The 16,264-nt window shown below is 39.3% G+C and overlaps 1 protein-coding gene across 1 annotated transcript in view; it reads left to right on the top strand.

Annotated features, from left to right (window-relative positions):
* LOC127569504 (CD166 antigen-like) overlaps positions 1-15,939 on the top strand; it is a 258,073-nt gene extending 242,134 nt beyond the window's left edge. Inside the window, exons 10-16 of the mRNA XM_052014216.1 lie at positions 560-695; positions 2,908-3,023; positions 4,058-4,196; positions 5,300-5,347; positions 10,464-10,590; positions 11,642-11,751; positions 13,729-15,939. Coding sequence (XP_051870176.1) covers positions 560-695; positions 2,908-3,023; positions 4,058-4,196; positions 5,300-5,347; positions 10,464-10,590; positions 11,642-11,729 — 654 coding nt within the window. The 3' untranslated portion in view covers positions 11,730-11,751; positions 13,729-15,939. The remainder of the gene's footprint in view (positions 1-559; positions 696-2,907; positions 3,024-4,057; positions 4,197-5,299; positions 5,348-10,463; positions 10,591-11,641; positions 11,752-13,728) is intronic.
* Positions 15,940-16,264: the final 325 nt, after the last annotated feature.

Here is a 16,264-nt window from a genome sequence, read left to right as displayed (position 1 = left end):
CATTCTGGAAGAGCACATTTCCCATTTTTGTACTAAAAATTGTAATTGTAAATGGTAGTAAGTAGGGAGTAATCCAGTGTTACTTTTTGAATTATTGTTGCCATGTTTATCCCAGCCTAAGAAATCTTCATAAAGGATGGGCATATTGTTCTCTGTTTTCAAGGTAACTGAATTTCTGCCCTGGTGTATAAAGCATATCCAAATGGATTTTCTTCATGGTTTAGAACTCCTAGGCATCCATGAAAGGGCTGCTTTCCAATTGTCATGCCTAAATCCTTCTACCTTGCAGAAAGCAACCTTCTGTTGTAATCTTGGTGAGACAGCTTTGAGATTTGAAACTCGCACTGATGGACACCAGAAAATAGGATCATGCCAAGAAAGATCAGCTCTCTCATGAAATTGAACTTGGTACAAATAAATGTACACAGGCAAATATTTATGTGTTGCATGACACTTTTAACCCTCCACAGACGTGATTACTCCTTGCAGTTTTGTTACAAAATTAAATATAGTCCTCTTTCAATACAGTAATGCTTCTGATGTGTTCTTTGTATTTCAGAAAAATAAAGTTAATCAGAACCCTTTAGTGTTGAAGTCACTGCAATACACGCACGCTGGTAATTATACGTGCCAAGCCAAATTAAAAGAAGTGAAGGAAATTAAGAGAGAAAAATCCATAATCATACGAGTGGAAGGTAAAACAGCAGCATTTATGGCACCATTTGCGGCCAATTAACAGGTTTCTGCCAGTATTTTCTGAAAGCAGTAATTCTTTGTTACCTTCAGTATTCTAACTATGTACCACATCATTGATGTATGATTGTAACACGGTGGCCGAGAAATTCAGTTATTCACTACAATGTTTTTGAACACTAAACAATGGAGATTTATCAAAAATCCATTTACTAAATACTATTGAAATATTTACAGATTTTTTTGTTCCAGTTTCTCCCTGAACATGATATATTGATCTGCTGTGCATGTAAGCAGAGCACAATGCATACTTAACATCACAAGAAATTGTTCTGTGTCTATGAAGTCCTCAGACTGTACGAGCTTTGCATACTAAATCACACCTCATTGATGCTCTTTAACTAATGCCAAAGCAGACTTCATAAGTCCAAGGTGTCTATTTCCTACTAGGCAAGTTATCCTATCTAGCCCCTCTCAACATCCTCAGACCTCCCTAATCCTCTATCCAAATTCCTCCATCAGTCACTGATACTTGCCCTAAATCTCAGTCCAAAACCCCATCAATCCTCACTCTGATCCTCACTATCATCCTCTCTCTCAACACCATACTCCTATCACCACCCCTCCACAATCCCAAACACGATGTCTGGTAGCCTCCCCAACACCCCTGCAGTCGTCATCATGTTATCCTCATTCTAGTCCCTTCTCCATCAAAATGCTAATCCTTGTCTCTTCACTCTCATTTAATCACTATGGCAATCCTTACTCCCAACACCCCAAAATTCTCTTGCCACCTTTAGCAATCTCTCTTGCTAACTCCTCCCGTTCCCCCAAGATCCTTTCTAAAACACTGCACAACTGATTCTTCCTGGAAATTTACAATGACAGGAGCTTGTGAGTTTCAATGTGTATGCCCCATTCTATTATGCATGATGGGTTGATAGAATTATCATTACCAAGGGTGGGTCCTCATATATTCCCTTAATGGCATGGTACAATTTCTAGCCTTATAACATTAAACAAGATCACAACTGAACCAAATTCTGCCCTCATTCTAGCAACTAAACAATACTGTCACTTAGATCAGATAAGCTAGATGTACATGAAGAATTGATTTTGGTCTGTTATTTGTCTGTGTGAAGAAATGAAGCAAAAGAGCACTAAAAGCAAAAAAGAAACTACAGGTTCTGGAAATCTGAAAATCTGAAATAAAAATAGAAAATGCCAGAACTACTCAACAAATCAGGCAGCATCTATTCAATAAAAGAATTGCCTTAATGCTACCAGCTGATGGGATGGCTTTGCATCAGAATTGCCCAATCCAACAAATAGGAAAGGCAGGATATCTGAAATCAGTACATTTAGAGTCCTGAAGGCTGCAAACTGCCTAGACAGAAGACGAGGTGCTGTTCCCCAAATTCATGTTGGGCTTCATTGGGACAGTAGAGGAGTCCAAAAACAGATAGTGCGGAGTGTAATTTTGATATTGAATTAAAGTGACAGGCATCTTGAAGCTCAGGGTCATTGTTGCGGGCTGAATAAGCAGTCACCAATCTATGTTTGGTTTCTCCACCAGAGAAGACCACATTGTGAGCACTAAATTCAGTACACTAAATTGCAAGTGAATCATTGTTTGGGTCCCTGGATATGGGGGGGGGGGGGGGGGGGGTGAAGGATGGAAGGAAATAGGTAAAGGGGCAGTTAAATAGAAGAATGCCAATGAGAAGGGGAATGGTTGTTAATAAGATGGAAGGGAGAACCAGAGGGAGTCATGGAAGGCATAGTCAGGTGGAATGGTGAAAGTGGAAGAGAAGGGCAGATGTGTTTGGTGGTGGCATCTCGTTGAAGGTGGCAGAAATTATGGAGGATGATCCAGTGAATATAAAGACTGGTGAAATAGAAGGTGAAATCTTTTTCAGTTCTGAGTGAGAGCAGAATACGTTAGATTAAGTGGACGAACAGACTCAGTTGTTGAATTATTAGCAGAGTTGTTAGCATGGAGTTAATTGCTTTTGTCACCAGGGTGGGTAGCATCTTCCTCCTTGAATCAATTGAAATGATTATTCCATTGAATGCAATGAGAAGATAATTGGATAGGTTCCCCATGGGGCAGGTGAGCTGATCCAACAAATTCACCTGGGCACTGAAGACAAAATCTATCCCAATGATTCTTTGTGCTGTCCTTGACGAGAGGAACATTTTTCTTTGTTACAGGAAAGCCAAGGGTAATTAAATTGACAAAGAAAGTGATGAACAATTTGAAAGTGATGAGTTGTGTTGTGGAGGGTTTCCCCAAGCCTGCCATCCAGTGGAACATCAATGGAACATCTGTAAGTAACAGAGTGGGTGAGATTCTGTGCACCTTCTAGCTGAAGGAAAAGTTTATCCAACAGATTTTTTAAAATTTAATTGTTGTTTTGGCATTTGGGCACTGCAGGCAAGGCAAGCATTTATTGTCCATCCCTAACTGTCTTTGAATGTGATGGTAAGTCATCTTGAGTTCCTGCAGACCTTATGGGGAAGATACTCCCACAGTGCTATTGGGTAGGGCTCCAGGATTTAGGCTCAGTTACGATGAAGGACAGGTGATATTTCCAAATCAGACTGATATGCATGTTGGAAGAGATCCCACAGGTTGTGACATGCTGCCAGAGTAGCCTAGGTGAAAACTAAAGTGAATTTGCAGATGCACACTGTAGACTAGTGTAAGGGTTGTCTTAACAAGCTGGCTACTTTGTGCTTGGTGGTGGTGAGCTTCAGGGGTTGCAAGACGACTGAAGAATCTCACAGAACTAGAAGCCTTTTTCAAGGAAGAATGGGCGAAAATCCCCCAAACAAGAATTGAAAGACTCTTAGCTGGCTACAGAAAGCGTTTACAAGCTGTGATACTTGCCAAAGGGGGTGTTACTTAGTACTGACCATGCAGGGTGCCCAAACTTTTGCTTCAGGCCCTCTTCCTTTTTTGTTATTTTGAAGCTGTAAAAGATGGAAATAAAAAAGTAATCTTGCTTAAAAATATAAATGTGTCATCTTTAACTTTATGCCTTTTGGAAATCAGGTCATCTTTTACTCGCTTAGCTATTCACAGTAACAGAAATTTTGACCAGGGGTGCCCAAACTTTTGCATGCCACTGTAGATTAGAAGAAATGATTCACATCCTCGGCCAGAACAGAATACTAAATGTGGAATAACAGATAAATGCAGCAAGCCTGTTGATGCCCAGATGGGGAGATAGATCAGAGATGTGACCACAATGCAATTTTTGCAAATTTGCCTGCCCATACCACAACTGAGCTAGGATCCACAATAAGTACAGTGCAATTCCCCAAATTTAAATAAGAAATTGAAATATTTTCTTTACAGCCAAGCGAAGAACCAATACAAGACAAAAGATCACAGTGGTGCCATAAGATAACAATACGACCTTCAGAAAACACTACAGTGACATGCACAGCCATAAATACCCATGGGGAGGATCAATATTCAGTTAATGTAACTGCCAGTGAGTATTTTGAAATATTTTGTAAACAAAATTCAGTGGATGATGGCAGCTTATTGTGTCAGTCTAATAAAACCCACGCTTGACTTTTTTTTGACAGTTTAGCAACAGCTTTCCATTTACACTGAAAAGGTTTCTGAAACTTCAGGGAAATAATTTTCCATTATTCAAAGGGCATTGCTGGGTCTTCATATATTTCAATGTTCACAAACACAGCTTTCAGACTGACCACAATGGAGAATGTCTGTCAGGCACTTTAACAAAGAATGAACAGCCAGCCAGGTACCCTCTTTAATGCAGCATTTTCCACATTAATGGAGAATTTTCCATTATCATTTGAATCCAGGCAGCTATCTTGGATCAAAAGAGAATCAGGATGCAGAGCAATACTTAGCATCTAATTCAGCATTCCCACCCCGACACACAAATTCTCTCTCTATTGCTCCTTTCCTTATTCCTTCTCATCTATGGAAGACTGACAATGTCAGTATCCTTTTAGCTTCCTCCTCTTGCTCTTTCTGCATACATTTCATCTCCTCTGCATTAAAATTCATTCTTGTCATTATGTCTCTTTCTCAGGTTTAATCCTTTCTTGGATCTTAAAACTGTGGGTTATCTTACCTCATCCTGTTTTCATCATCTCCTTCAATCTGCAAGCCTTTAAAACTAAAGCTTTGTCTCATTTGACCACTGGTTCTTGATTCATTTCCTATATTCATTGATTGGAATGGAAGATACTTGGAGCCACCTTCATGTAGGTTATTTACTGAATTCTTTAAGTACAGGGCTGTTATTTGTCTGTGTTTCACCAGTAATGCTTAACAAGCAGTGATTGCCATTAACTTTTAGGAGTCTTTCTTTGGCAGTGGTCTACCCTCTTTTTTTATTTACAGTCTTGTCCACTAAGTGTAATATTTTGACAGCTTCCTGATTGTGTCCTGTGAACTCTCTCTTACCTCTATTCTCAAATGAATGGTTTCTTTCTTCAAATACTATCTGGGGGAAAATATTGGGATTATATACACAATAAAGTTGGGGACCTTGTTTAAGCTAGATATGAATTTAATGGACTCAAAGTAACTTGCTTTATCCTGTGTATTTTTCAGTGCGATTCAAGGAACCTGTGGATGAATATCTTGAGCAAAACCATCAAGGTAGCTGCCAGAGTTTACCTGTCAGAACATAAAACAATGATACATCATTGGTGGTGATAATGATATTCCTTTTCATTTCCTGATGAGACCTATGGTGCCTTTCACCTCTAGCATGGTGTAGACATGTTCAAGGTGGAGGAAGACCCCCTCATCCCTCTGATAATTTAATGTCACTATTCAAGAAAAGGAGGAGGAGAAAATTGGGAACTATCAGTCTGAAAACAGTGATTGACAGATTGCTGGAAACTGTTATTAAAATTGCTATAAAGTGGTAACCCATATGGGGAAAATAGTGATAGACAGGCTTGGTCTTGAGGAAAGCTTATGTTTGAGAAACATAGAAAAACTACAGCACAATTCAGCCCCTTCGGCCCACAAAGCTGTGCCGAACATGTCCCTACCCTAGAAATTTACCCACAGCCCTCTATTTTTCTCAGCTCCATGTACCTATCCAACAGTCTCTTAAAAGACCCTATCGTATCCGCCTCTACCACCGTTGCCGGCAGCCCATTCCACGCACTCACCACTCTCTGAGTAAAAAACTTACCCCTGACATCTCCTCTATACCTACTCCCCAGCACCTTAAACCTATGTCCTCTTGTGGCCACCATTTCAGTCCTGGGGAAAAGCCTCTACCTACCCAATCAATACCTCTCATCATCTTATATACCTCTATCAGGTCCCCCATCATCCTCCGTCGCTCCAAGGAGAAAAGGCTGCGTTTCCTCAACCTACTTTCATAAGGCATGCTCCGCATTCCAGGCAGCATCCTAGTAAGTCTCCTCTGCACCCTTTCTATGGCTTCCACATCCTTCCCGTAGTGAGGTGACCAGAACTGAGCACAGTACTCCAAGTGGAGTCTGACTAGGGACCTATATAGCTGCAACAATACCTCTCAGCTCCTAAATTCAATTCCCCAATTGACGAAGGACAATACACCATATGCCTTCTTAACCACAGAGTCAACCTGCGCAGCTGCTTTGAGCGTCCTATGGACTCGGACCCCAAGATCCCTCTGATCCTCCACACTGCCAAGAGTCCTACCATTAAGACTATATTCTGCCATCATATTTGACCTACCAAAATGAACCACTTCACACTTATCTGGGTTGAACTGCATCTGCCACTTCTCAGCCCAACTTTGCATCCTATCTATATCCCTCTGTAGCCTCTGACAGCCCTCCAAACTATCCACAACACCCCCAACCTTTGCGTCATCCGCAGACTTACTAACCCACCCCTCCACTTCCTCATCCAGGTCGTTTATAAAAAAATCACAAAGAGCAAGGGTCCCAGTACAGATCCCTGAGGTACACCACTGGTCACCGACCTCCATGCAGAATACGACCCTTCAACAACCACTCTGCCTTCTGTGGGCCAGCCAGATCCAATGCCCCCTTGGATCCCATGCCTCCTTACTTTCTCAATAAGCCTTGCATGGGGTACCTTATCAAACGCCTTGCTGAAATCCATATACACTACATCTACTGCTCTCCCTTCATCGATGTGCTTAGTCAGGCTCGTAAGGCAGGACCTGCCCTTGACAAAGCCATGCTGACTATTCCTAATCATATTATACCTCTCCAAATGTTCATAAATCCTGCCTCTCAGGATCTTCTTCATCAGTTTACCAACCACTGAGGTGAGACTCACCGGTCTATAATTATGAGAAATCTAATGCAACTTGGTGTATGTAATTAGCAAGATGATAAGGGGATGCAAATGAATTCAGCATTTCTGCATTTTCCAAAGTTGCCACATAACACAAGGGCTCAGTGGGGGGGAACAATTAGCACAGATATAATTAATAACTTAGATGAAAGGACAAAACATAACATGTCCAAGTTTATTGATCATACAAAGTAGAGAGGGGAAATGAATTGTGTGAGAAAATCTGGGAGTTGTGAACTATGGTATGAAGAACAGAAAAAGGATTATTTTTCCAATTGGTGCAAAACTATGATTTTATACAGAGGGATTTTGAAGTGTTGGCTTGTGAAATGCAGGAAGTAAATACAGTAATACTCTTGGGATTCAGTGGTGCCAGAATGGCAGATTTTTTGGACTTTTTTTCAGATGTTACACGAAACATAATACATTTTCCGGCAAACCCAGTAAGTTTAAAGGGAGCGGGGTAACGAGGGCTAACGTGAATTTAAAGAGTGTGGGGGAACTGGGACCCTGGTGACTTAAAGGGAACACAGGAATCAGAACCTGATGAGCCAAATAGCAAACCACTGGGATATCCAAACAATTGGATGGTGGATTATCATTGTTTTACTGTATCCAGGTATGGCAAGCAATAAGGAAGACTAAAGGTACATTGACCTTTCTTGCGAGGGGGTTTGGAGTACAAGAATAAGAAAATCCTGTTGTAATTATGCAGGGCTTTGGTGAAGCCACGAATAGAATACAATTTGGAGTTTTAGCCCATCATAGAACTGTACAGCACGGAAAACAGGCCCTTTAGTTTGACTTGTCCATGCCGACTGAGATGCTATCTATACTAATCCCATTTTCCTGCACTTGGCCCATATCGCTCTATTTCCTTTCCTGTCCACGTACCTGTGCAAATGATTTTTTAAAATGCTGTGATTGTCCCTCCCTCTACCACCTCCTCTGGCAGCTTGTTCCATATACCCACCACACTCTCTGTGGAAAAACTTGCCTCTCAGATCTCCTCCTTTAAATATTTCCCCTCTCACCTTAAGTAAATGTCCCCTAGTTTTAAACTCTCCTGCCTTTGGAAAAAACCTGTGACTATCTACCCTATCTATGCCCCACATAATTTTATAAAAATTGATAAGGTTGCCTCTCTGCCTCCTGCACTCCAGTGAGCCTATCCAATCTCTCCTTGCCACTAAAGGCTTCCATTCCAGGCAACATCCTGGTGAATCTCTTTTGCACTCTTTTTAGCACTACCACATCTTTTTCAGGTGTGGTCTAAACAATGTTTTGCAACATGTTTTCCCAACTCTTATACCTAATGCTCCTGTCTATGAAGGAAATCAAGCTAAACGCCTTCTTCACTACCCTATCCACCTGTATCACCATTTTCAGGGAGCTATGAACTTGCACCCCAAGGTCCCTCTGTACATTAAAGCTTTTAAGATTCCTGCTGTTTGCTATATCTGTCCAGCCAGTATCAGACAACCCAAAATGCATTACGTCACACTTGTCAGGATTAAGTTCCATCTGCCACCATTCCACCCAGCTTTCCAGCTGATCTATGTCCCTCTGTATCCTTGGGCAAACAACCTCACTGTCTACAACTCCACCAATCTTCGTGCCGTCAGCAAACTTACTGATCAGACCACAGACATTGTCATTCAACTAATATACAGTACATGCATGACAAACAACAAAGGTCCCAGCACCAATCACTGCAATACACCACTGGTTACAGACTTCCAGTCAGAAAAATAACCCTCCACCACTACCCTTTGCCTCCCATCACCAAGTCAGTTTTGGATCCATACTGCCAAAACACTTTGGATCCCATGTGCTCTAACTTTCTGGACCAGCCTACCTTGTCAAAAAGCCTTGCTAAAAGTCTATGTATACCATGTCTACCCCCCTTGCCTTCATCAGTCTTCCTAATAACCCCTTCAAAAAAAACCTCAGATTTGAGTGGCAGGATTTCCCATGCACAAAATCAGTCTTTGCCTGTCTAAAGTAATCATAAATCCCATCCCTAAGACTTTTTGTCCCCCGATGGTTCCCCTACTACTGACGTAAGGTTCAATGGCCTGTAGTTTCCTGGCTTATCCATAGAACTATAGAAAACTACAGCACAGAAAACAGGCCATTTGACCCTTCTAGTCTGTGCCGAAACATTATTCTGCTAGTTCCATTTACCTGCCCCCAGCCCATACCCCTTCAGACCTCTCTCGTCCATTTATCTATCCAATTTACTCTCAAAAGTTAAGAGCGAGCCCGCATTTACCACATCAGATGGCAGCCCATTCCACACTCCCACCACTCTTTGAGTGAATTAGTTCCCTCTAATGTTCCCCCTAAACCTTTCCCCTTTTACCCTAAAGCCATGTCCTCTCATACTTATCTCTCCTAATCTAGGTGGAAAGAGCCTACTTGCATTAACTCTGTCTATGCCCCTCATCATTTTGTAAACCTCTATCATATCCCCCCTTATTCTTCTCGGCTTCAAGGAATAAAGTCCTAACATGCTCAAGTCCTAACATCCCTACTGTTCTATTTGAATATGGGAATAACTCTGTGCTGAGGATATATTTCCCCTCTAGTCAATGCAGCATAGATTCAGCAGATTGATGCTTGGGATGCAAGGATTGAATAACATTTATCTCTACTCACTGGAGATTAAAGAATGAGATGTGATCACATTAACATCTTGTCACAGAGTAGATGTTAAGAGGCTGTTTCCTCAGGCTGGAGAACTAGGGGGCTTAATCTCAGGATAAGGAGTCAGTCAGCCATTTAGGATTGAGAAGAAAAATTTATTTATCTTATAAGGCTATAGATGCTTAATCATTGAGTATATTTAAGACTTGACAGAACATTTTTTAGGATCAAAAGGGAAGATAGTTGAAATAGAGAATCAGCCACCCCCTTACTGAGTTATGGAGAACATTTGGTGTCACTTGCTGCTTATATTCCTTGTGCTCTGATGGTAATGGCTCTTTATTAGGATGCAGCTTTCCATGCATTCTTTCTGTATGAAAGCATGCAGTGATCACAGAAAAACGTGGCTAAGCACTAGATAGTTAACTGAAAATGCACAAAACTCCCATCTCTCCAATTACAAGGCAGTTGCCCAAATGCTGGACTTCTGAGCAACAACCCAGCTTAATTATTTCAAACCAAATCGATTGGCTGGCTGACTCCACCTAGTAGCTCTGTTTTTCATTTGAATGGAACTGGTGAGGTTCAGATATCTAATAGGTGTCTCAATAAAGCTCCCTGGGCAAAGTCAAGGCTTTCTTGATTTGTAGACTTGGATATCTCATTGGTCAGTTCATTTAGCCACAGAATCATCCATTTCTAATAATTGAGAGTATCATTATGTTACCACACTGGGCCACACTACAGTCAAATTAATGTGACTTAATAATCGAATGGAATACTTTAACTCCCACAGATCCAAAAAATAAGAGCAACAAGCACAACAGTGGTAATCAGGCCAAGGTGACAGTGGGAATAATCATCGGCCTATTAATAGCAGCAGTCATCGCTGGTATGATTTACTGGTTATACAAGAAGAAAAGGTATGCAGCGTGATATCACAAAGTAGCAACAACTTGTATCTGTATGATGTCTTTGACACAACAAGATCTTCCTTGAGGTGTCTATACAGCACCGTAATAGCGTCACTTCACTGTAGAACAGGAAAAGTGATAAAAATGCCACTTACCTGAATTGCCTGAAATCTTCAGGTACCTATTCATTTGCCAGGAATGTAAAGAGACAACATCATTGTGCGTCTGTAATAAGCAGCAGGAATTTTTTTTGTTCGATTTCAATGTTTCTTTCTGCTTCTAATTTAAATATTGTCTTCAATATTTTTGAGCAGTTAAAGTATTGGAGAAACAATCTTTGAAATTCAACTCTGGGAGCTATTGAACCAGAATTGTAGGCAAACATTTTACCTTCAAATACGTGTGGGTTTAAAGTTGCTGTTTCCTGTTCAGATCAATAAAGCTGGCAGAGTCCAGGGATTTTCAGTCACATTATTAGAACAACCTTTGAGAGAAGGAAGGATCAATTTTCCGCGTGTGTCGAGCCTGCAGAGAAGTCAGCACACATGTAAAAATTTCATGCCTTGATGTTTTGTCTTTTGAACATAAAGGCATATTTTTGTAACTACACAAAACAATCTGTTGTTGCACATGAGGAGAGATCAATTGTAATTACAGGTGAAGCAGCATTTAATAGTTGAGCAAGTAATTGGTCCAGAGCATGCAGGCATAATTCAGCCTTTGTTTTAAAAGTTTACATTTTGTTTTCTGTTTATATAATATTTTCATGATATGAACTGCATAACTGATAGGATTTGCAGCAATTGAGGATGCAGAATTGGTTGAACAGTAGGAATTTATCTTCATTACAGCTGAGAGATTGAAAATTGCAAGATCCAGAAGTTTCCACACCACTGGTATAATAAATGTACTTGAAAAATAACAGGAACTTGTCACAATAGCATTTCTGATAGAAGTTTAGTTTTGTTGATGAATACTTGATCTTTAAGTATAAATTGAGATCATCTCTTCACTTTGTTTTTCTCTAAACTTTATTCTCCAACACACCTACATCGAAAAGCAAAACCAATGAAAGAGGTACAGCTGATGAGTTCAAGAAGATAAACAAGGGAGATAACAACCACACTTCAGGCTCCTCAGCTGTGTAACTACGTTGCCTCAACAAGACAGGTATGGCTTTCCTATAAACAAAAGAGCACTCCAGTCACACTTAATAAATTGACTCAAAGTGCAGTCACATTAGCTATCATTACTATTATTCCACTGAGTATGCCACTGCATGCCAAAACCAAATATGTGGTGAAAGGAGAGTATTGTGACTTTTCTCTACTGGCTGACTTAAGCATTATTTTTCAGGCTTATGAGAACTGTTTCATGGATGACCACCGAATCCCAAAATTCAGTTGCTAAAGGAAGAGGCAATTCTAATGGCTAATCTAGAAAATAATGATCATGTGACAAAACAAAGTAGATACCAGGGGCATTACAGTGCACTTCCAAAACAAAGTAATGAGTATTAAAAGCCTAAAATGAATTTTCAAAATTATTCTTTGGAGTATTTACTTGAACTTTTATAATAAAAATGCTAGAGACACAAGGGATTCTGCAGATGCTGGAATCTGGAGCAACACACAAAGTGCTTGAGGAACTCAGCAGGTCAGGCAGCATCTATGGAGGGAAATAAACAGTCGACATTTCAGGTCGAGACCCTTCAGCCAGTCCTGATGACGGGTCCCAACCCAAAACGTCGACTGTTTATTTCCCTCCATAGATGCTGCCTGACCTGCTGAGTTCCTCAAGCACTTTGTGTGTGTTGCTATGATAAATATGCTGTTGTGTTTTCCACTTCTTACATATAAATTGTATGATATTTAGCTTTAATTTTACACTTTTGGCATCAATCATTTATTCTTTTACATCTTACTGTCAGTTCAGCCATAACTAAATGTTCTTTTTGATAGCAATACAAACAACTAAAAGATCAGAATTTCTTGACAATACAAAAAAATCTGATTTTGACCGCAATTAACAGGACAAAATCTCTTCATAAAGCTGCCAGTTTCTTGGTAGTAATGCCATATTATATTCTTTGTTTTAAATTCCTTGGATTATGTGTCCAATTACATCACAGACCAGAGAGTTGTACTTTCCAGAATCTAGAAATCACAATGGCATATCATTACTATTTGTCTTACAGAAATTTATTCCACGGACCTTGGTCATCTACTTAACTGTGACAGAGGCTAAGCATGAACCTAGGTTCTAGAGTCTTGTTGCAGGAATATGTTCTCCTATTCACCAGTGAGTTTTAAATGTGACTTGTAGCATTCAAAGAGAATACACTACAATTTCCACATCCTAATGATACTACCTGGCAAATCTTTCTTGCCTGGCATACTTGTTTCATACTTCAACCAATGATTCATTGTTTATGTACTTAACTAAACCATGGATGATTACCCTTGTCCAAGTCCACACATTTAATCTTTTAGTTATTGTCATTGGTACAGGGAAGATGGGAAGCTGACTGCCGTCAGATTGTTTCTTCTTCTTATCCCAGGGAGGGTAAGGTTGATTGATGCCACTTACTTCAACATGCTGGAATCAATGAACTTTACACAGATCATAGGTCCTCTCCACGTTTAAATTACATGCTTGATGCTCTTTATCATGCTTTACTCAGAAACAAATCCTGGGAGCAGCTGGTGGTTTCAAGTACCTAAACAGTTAATAGCAATGAATTGTAACATTCAGAACCCTTCCAAATAATTTAAAATTTCAAAAAATCTGGTATTTCTGTTAATTACATGGAAATTTTCAATGTTGCAATAAAATTACTCTACAGCCTGTTTAATTCTAATTCTGAAAAAACTGAAACTGGGTTTTTGTCTGTAATCTGATCCACATACACATATATTTTGCCAAGGCTGTATGAAAACAATGATCCAGATACCACGTTAACCTTTCTGTGATCAACTTGCATTTAGAATAAATTTGGCAGAAGTTGTATTCAAGCAGAAGGGTACAATAAAAAGTTAACAATGCAGGCCATGACATGTGGTGCTCCATCAGTATTTGGCCTAATGAATCTCAAATAAGCCACTTTCCAGTTTGATGACAATAGCTTGTTTTTTGTCACCTTTCCAGGGAAAGAAAACCATCAATTTAGATACAGATTGGTGAAGAACATGAATGCCACTGAAACAGTAAATTGTAAAACATGTTGAAATTGGCAGCAAGTTGAAATTGCCATGCTCCACCACCACTGGCAAGGCCTTCCCTTAAGACACAGATGTACAAATATCTGCAGCTGAATATCCAAATATTTCTAATGAAACACGATTGAACTGGTTTGTTACTCTGAGGGCTGAAGTAGCATTTTATCTAACCAAATGTATGAGGAAAAATTCTCTCCTCACACACAACAAAAACTAGGTAAATATGCAGCAACTTTTATTGTGGATTCAACCTATGACTAAGAGATATTTCTTATTTACAATAAGGCACTCAGTCCTCCAAAGGAATTATAAAGTTCCCCATGGTAGCAAGTGAGTTTTTTTTCCCCAAAAAGAGTGTTTTATTGTTTTGAATTTCTGCACTGATGGGTTTGCTTTAAATGTTAACAATATTACAGGGGGTGGTGAATGCTTTCATGTGTCATTTCCTTATGGCATTGGTTTATGGGATAATGTGGATCATGCTTGTTTTTAAAATATTAGCTTCAGATTAATTTGTTTGGCAATTTGGGTTAGTAAAAATTGTAATAATGCAAAGATTTCAAGAAACCCACCATCTGAGTTCGTCTTAAGCCATTTTAGGGCTTCAATAGAATTTGCATTAACCCATATAATGGAGAGAAATCGTAGAGTCTGAATTTTCTGTTTGCAAATGTGGTTGAGGAATGTCCCAGAAAGAGGAAGGAAGACAAATTAAACATGGTTGAATTTAGTCTTTCTGGCTTCTGTGGTTGATTCAAGATAGGAGATTGGGGTTAACAGGCTGTTGAAAAATGGCAGCTTTATAGTGGAAGTTCCACAGTCCCTTACTCATTCCTAGATTGCATTTGAAATGCCCTTATTTTTTTATTTGATGCTAACTTAACCAATTATGTAGCTTAAAGCACACTGTCAATGGGCCAGTTTCAATGCATCTTTCCTCTCTTCTTCTTCAAATCACATTGGAGAAATTTGCATGTGAATATTTTCATCTGATGTACCTTTTAGAAGAATTGGAAATATGGAAGAACAGTGTAAATATATAATTAATGCAACCCTTTGAACTAATCTTAATTAAGGCTCCTACAGGTTAGATACAAGTGTGATAGGGCAGACAGTATCCAAAAAGTGTGAAGAGAAAGCCAAATAGAAATAACAATAGGAATTCAGATTATTTTGTTTACAGGAACCATTTTCTACTCAGCAGTTTTTTTATGAAATCAGTTCATTATTAGACATAATTTGAGGAGAATAATGGATGGAAAAGGTCGAGTCTGATTCTAAGTGTAGAATCATAAATACACTCAGGAATGTGTTTATAGTATCATTACACACAGACTGAATCCCCATGCTTTTAATCTGCTTTTGAAAAAACTTTGAAAAATAGAAGATAGCAATTGATCAGGTGTTTAATTTGCCACAAAAAGTGCTAATGACTGAATGAACAACTTTTTGATAAATCCATTAAAACTTTGCATGTTTCTTGCAATTTATTCGAATGGTTTCTGAGTAACCTGACATGGGCTACTATTTTTCTTCTGCAAATTATAATCTCCATTCCTCATTGTCCTTTTCTTCATTAATTATAATGGTTTAGACTTAATAATTACGTTTGCCAAATGTTTGTTGCAGTGTATTCAAAGAGTTTATGGACCCTTGGAACTTCAGTTACCTCTTCAGGCCCAACACCAGAATATTGGTGAGGTTAGCTGTACAGATAATTGGGTCATATAAAATTACTGCTGTATTTTTTTTAATTCATTAATCAGAGATATAGTGAGTATTTTATGTTTTGTATATAGTAATAATTCCACAAAGATTTGCTATCTCTTAATGGTTAATTGAATAATTCTCAATGGAAGCAGGGAAAACCATTTTTCGTCTCCTAATGATGCAACACGGACCCACAAACAGACTCATTGAAAGATCAATAACAAAAAAATAATTTTGGAGTTGTATAAATAAATGGATGTATCATGCAAGCAGTAGAACACATTACAGAAGCACCTGTTATGAAAGTGGAATATAATGTATTTGGTCATTATGTGGCAGCAGCCCCAACTAGTTAGCCTGATTCTTGTACAAAAACAATTCTTGATCTTTAATCTTTCCAGTTTGCTAAAAATAAATGTTTTGAAGCTTTAAATGGTCTATTGTGTATTATTTATTTAGAAGTCTAAAAACAAGGGCTAACAATCACAATTAGCACATACAAATTTCAAATTAATGTTAAATATGCACGGTGATGGAAAAAGCTGAACTAGAGCTAAAGGATCAAGCCTGAATCTCACCAACGTCCACACGTTCCCTGTTGACCTAGGATGATGAGGGTTGGGAGAGGGGGAAGGAGGTCTGTCTGGCTCCAACATGATCCATTGTTAACTGCATGGGAAGGAGAGCGAGAGAGAACAACGCAGCACAGGAACGGGACCTGCAGCCCACCATGTCTGTGCTGACTATGATGCCAA

This window comes from Pristis pectinata, chromosome 4 (assembly GCF_009764475.1).
Source record: "Pristis pectinata isolate sPriPec2 chromosome 4, sPriPec2.1.pri, whole genome shotgun sequence".
Taxonomy (NCBI): domain Eukaryota; kingdom Metazoa; phylum Chordata; class Chondrichthyes; order Rhinopristiformes; family Pristidae; genus Pristis; species Pristis pectinata.
The sequence above is the reverse complement of the archived record's forward strand: the minus strand, read 5'-3'. Positions and strand labels throughout refer to the sequence as shown.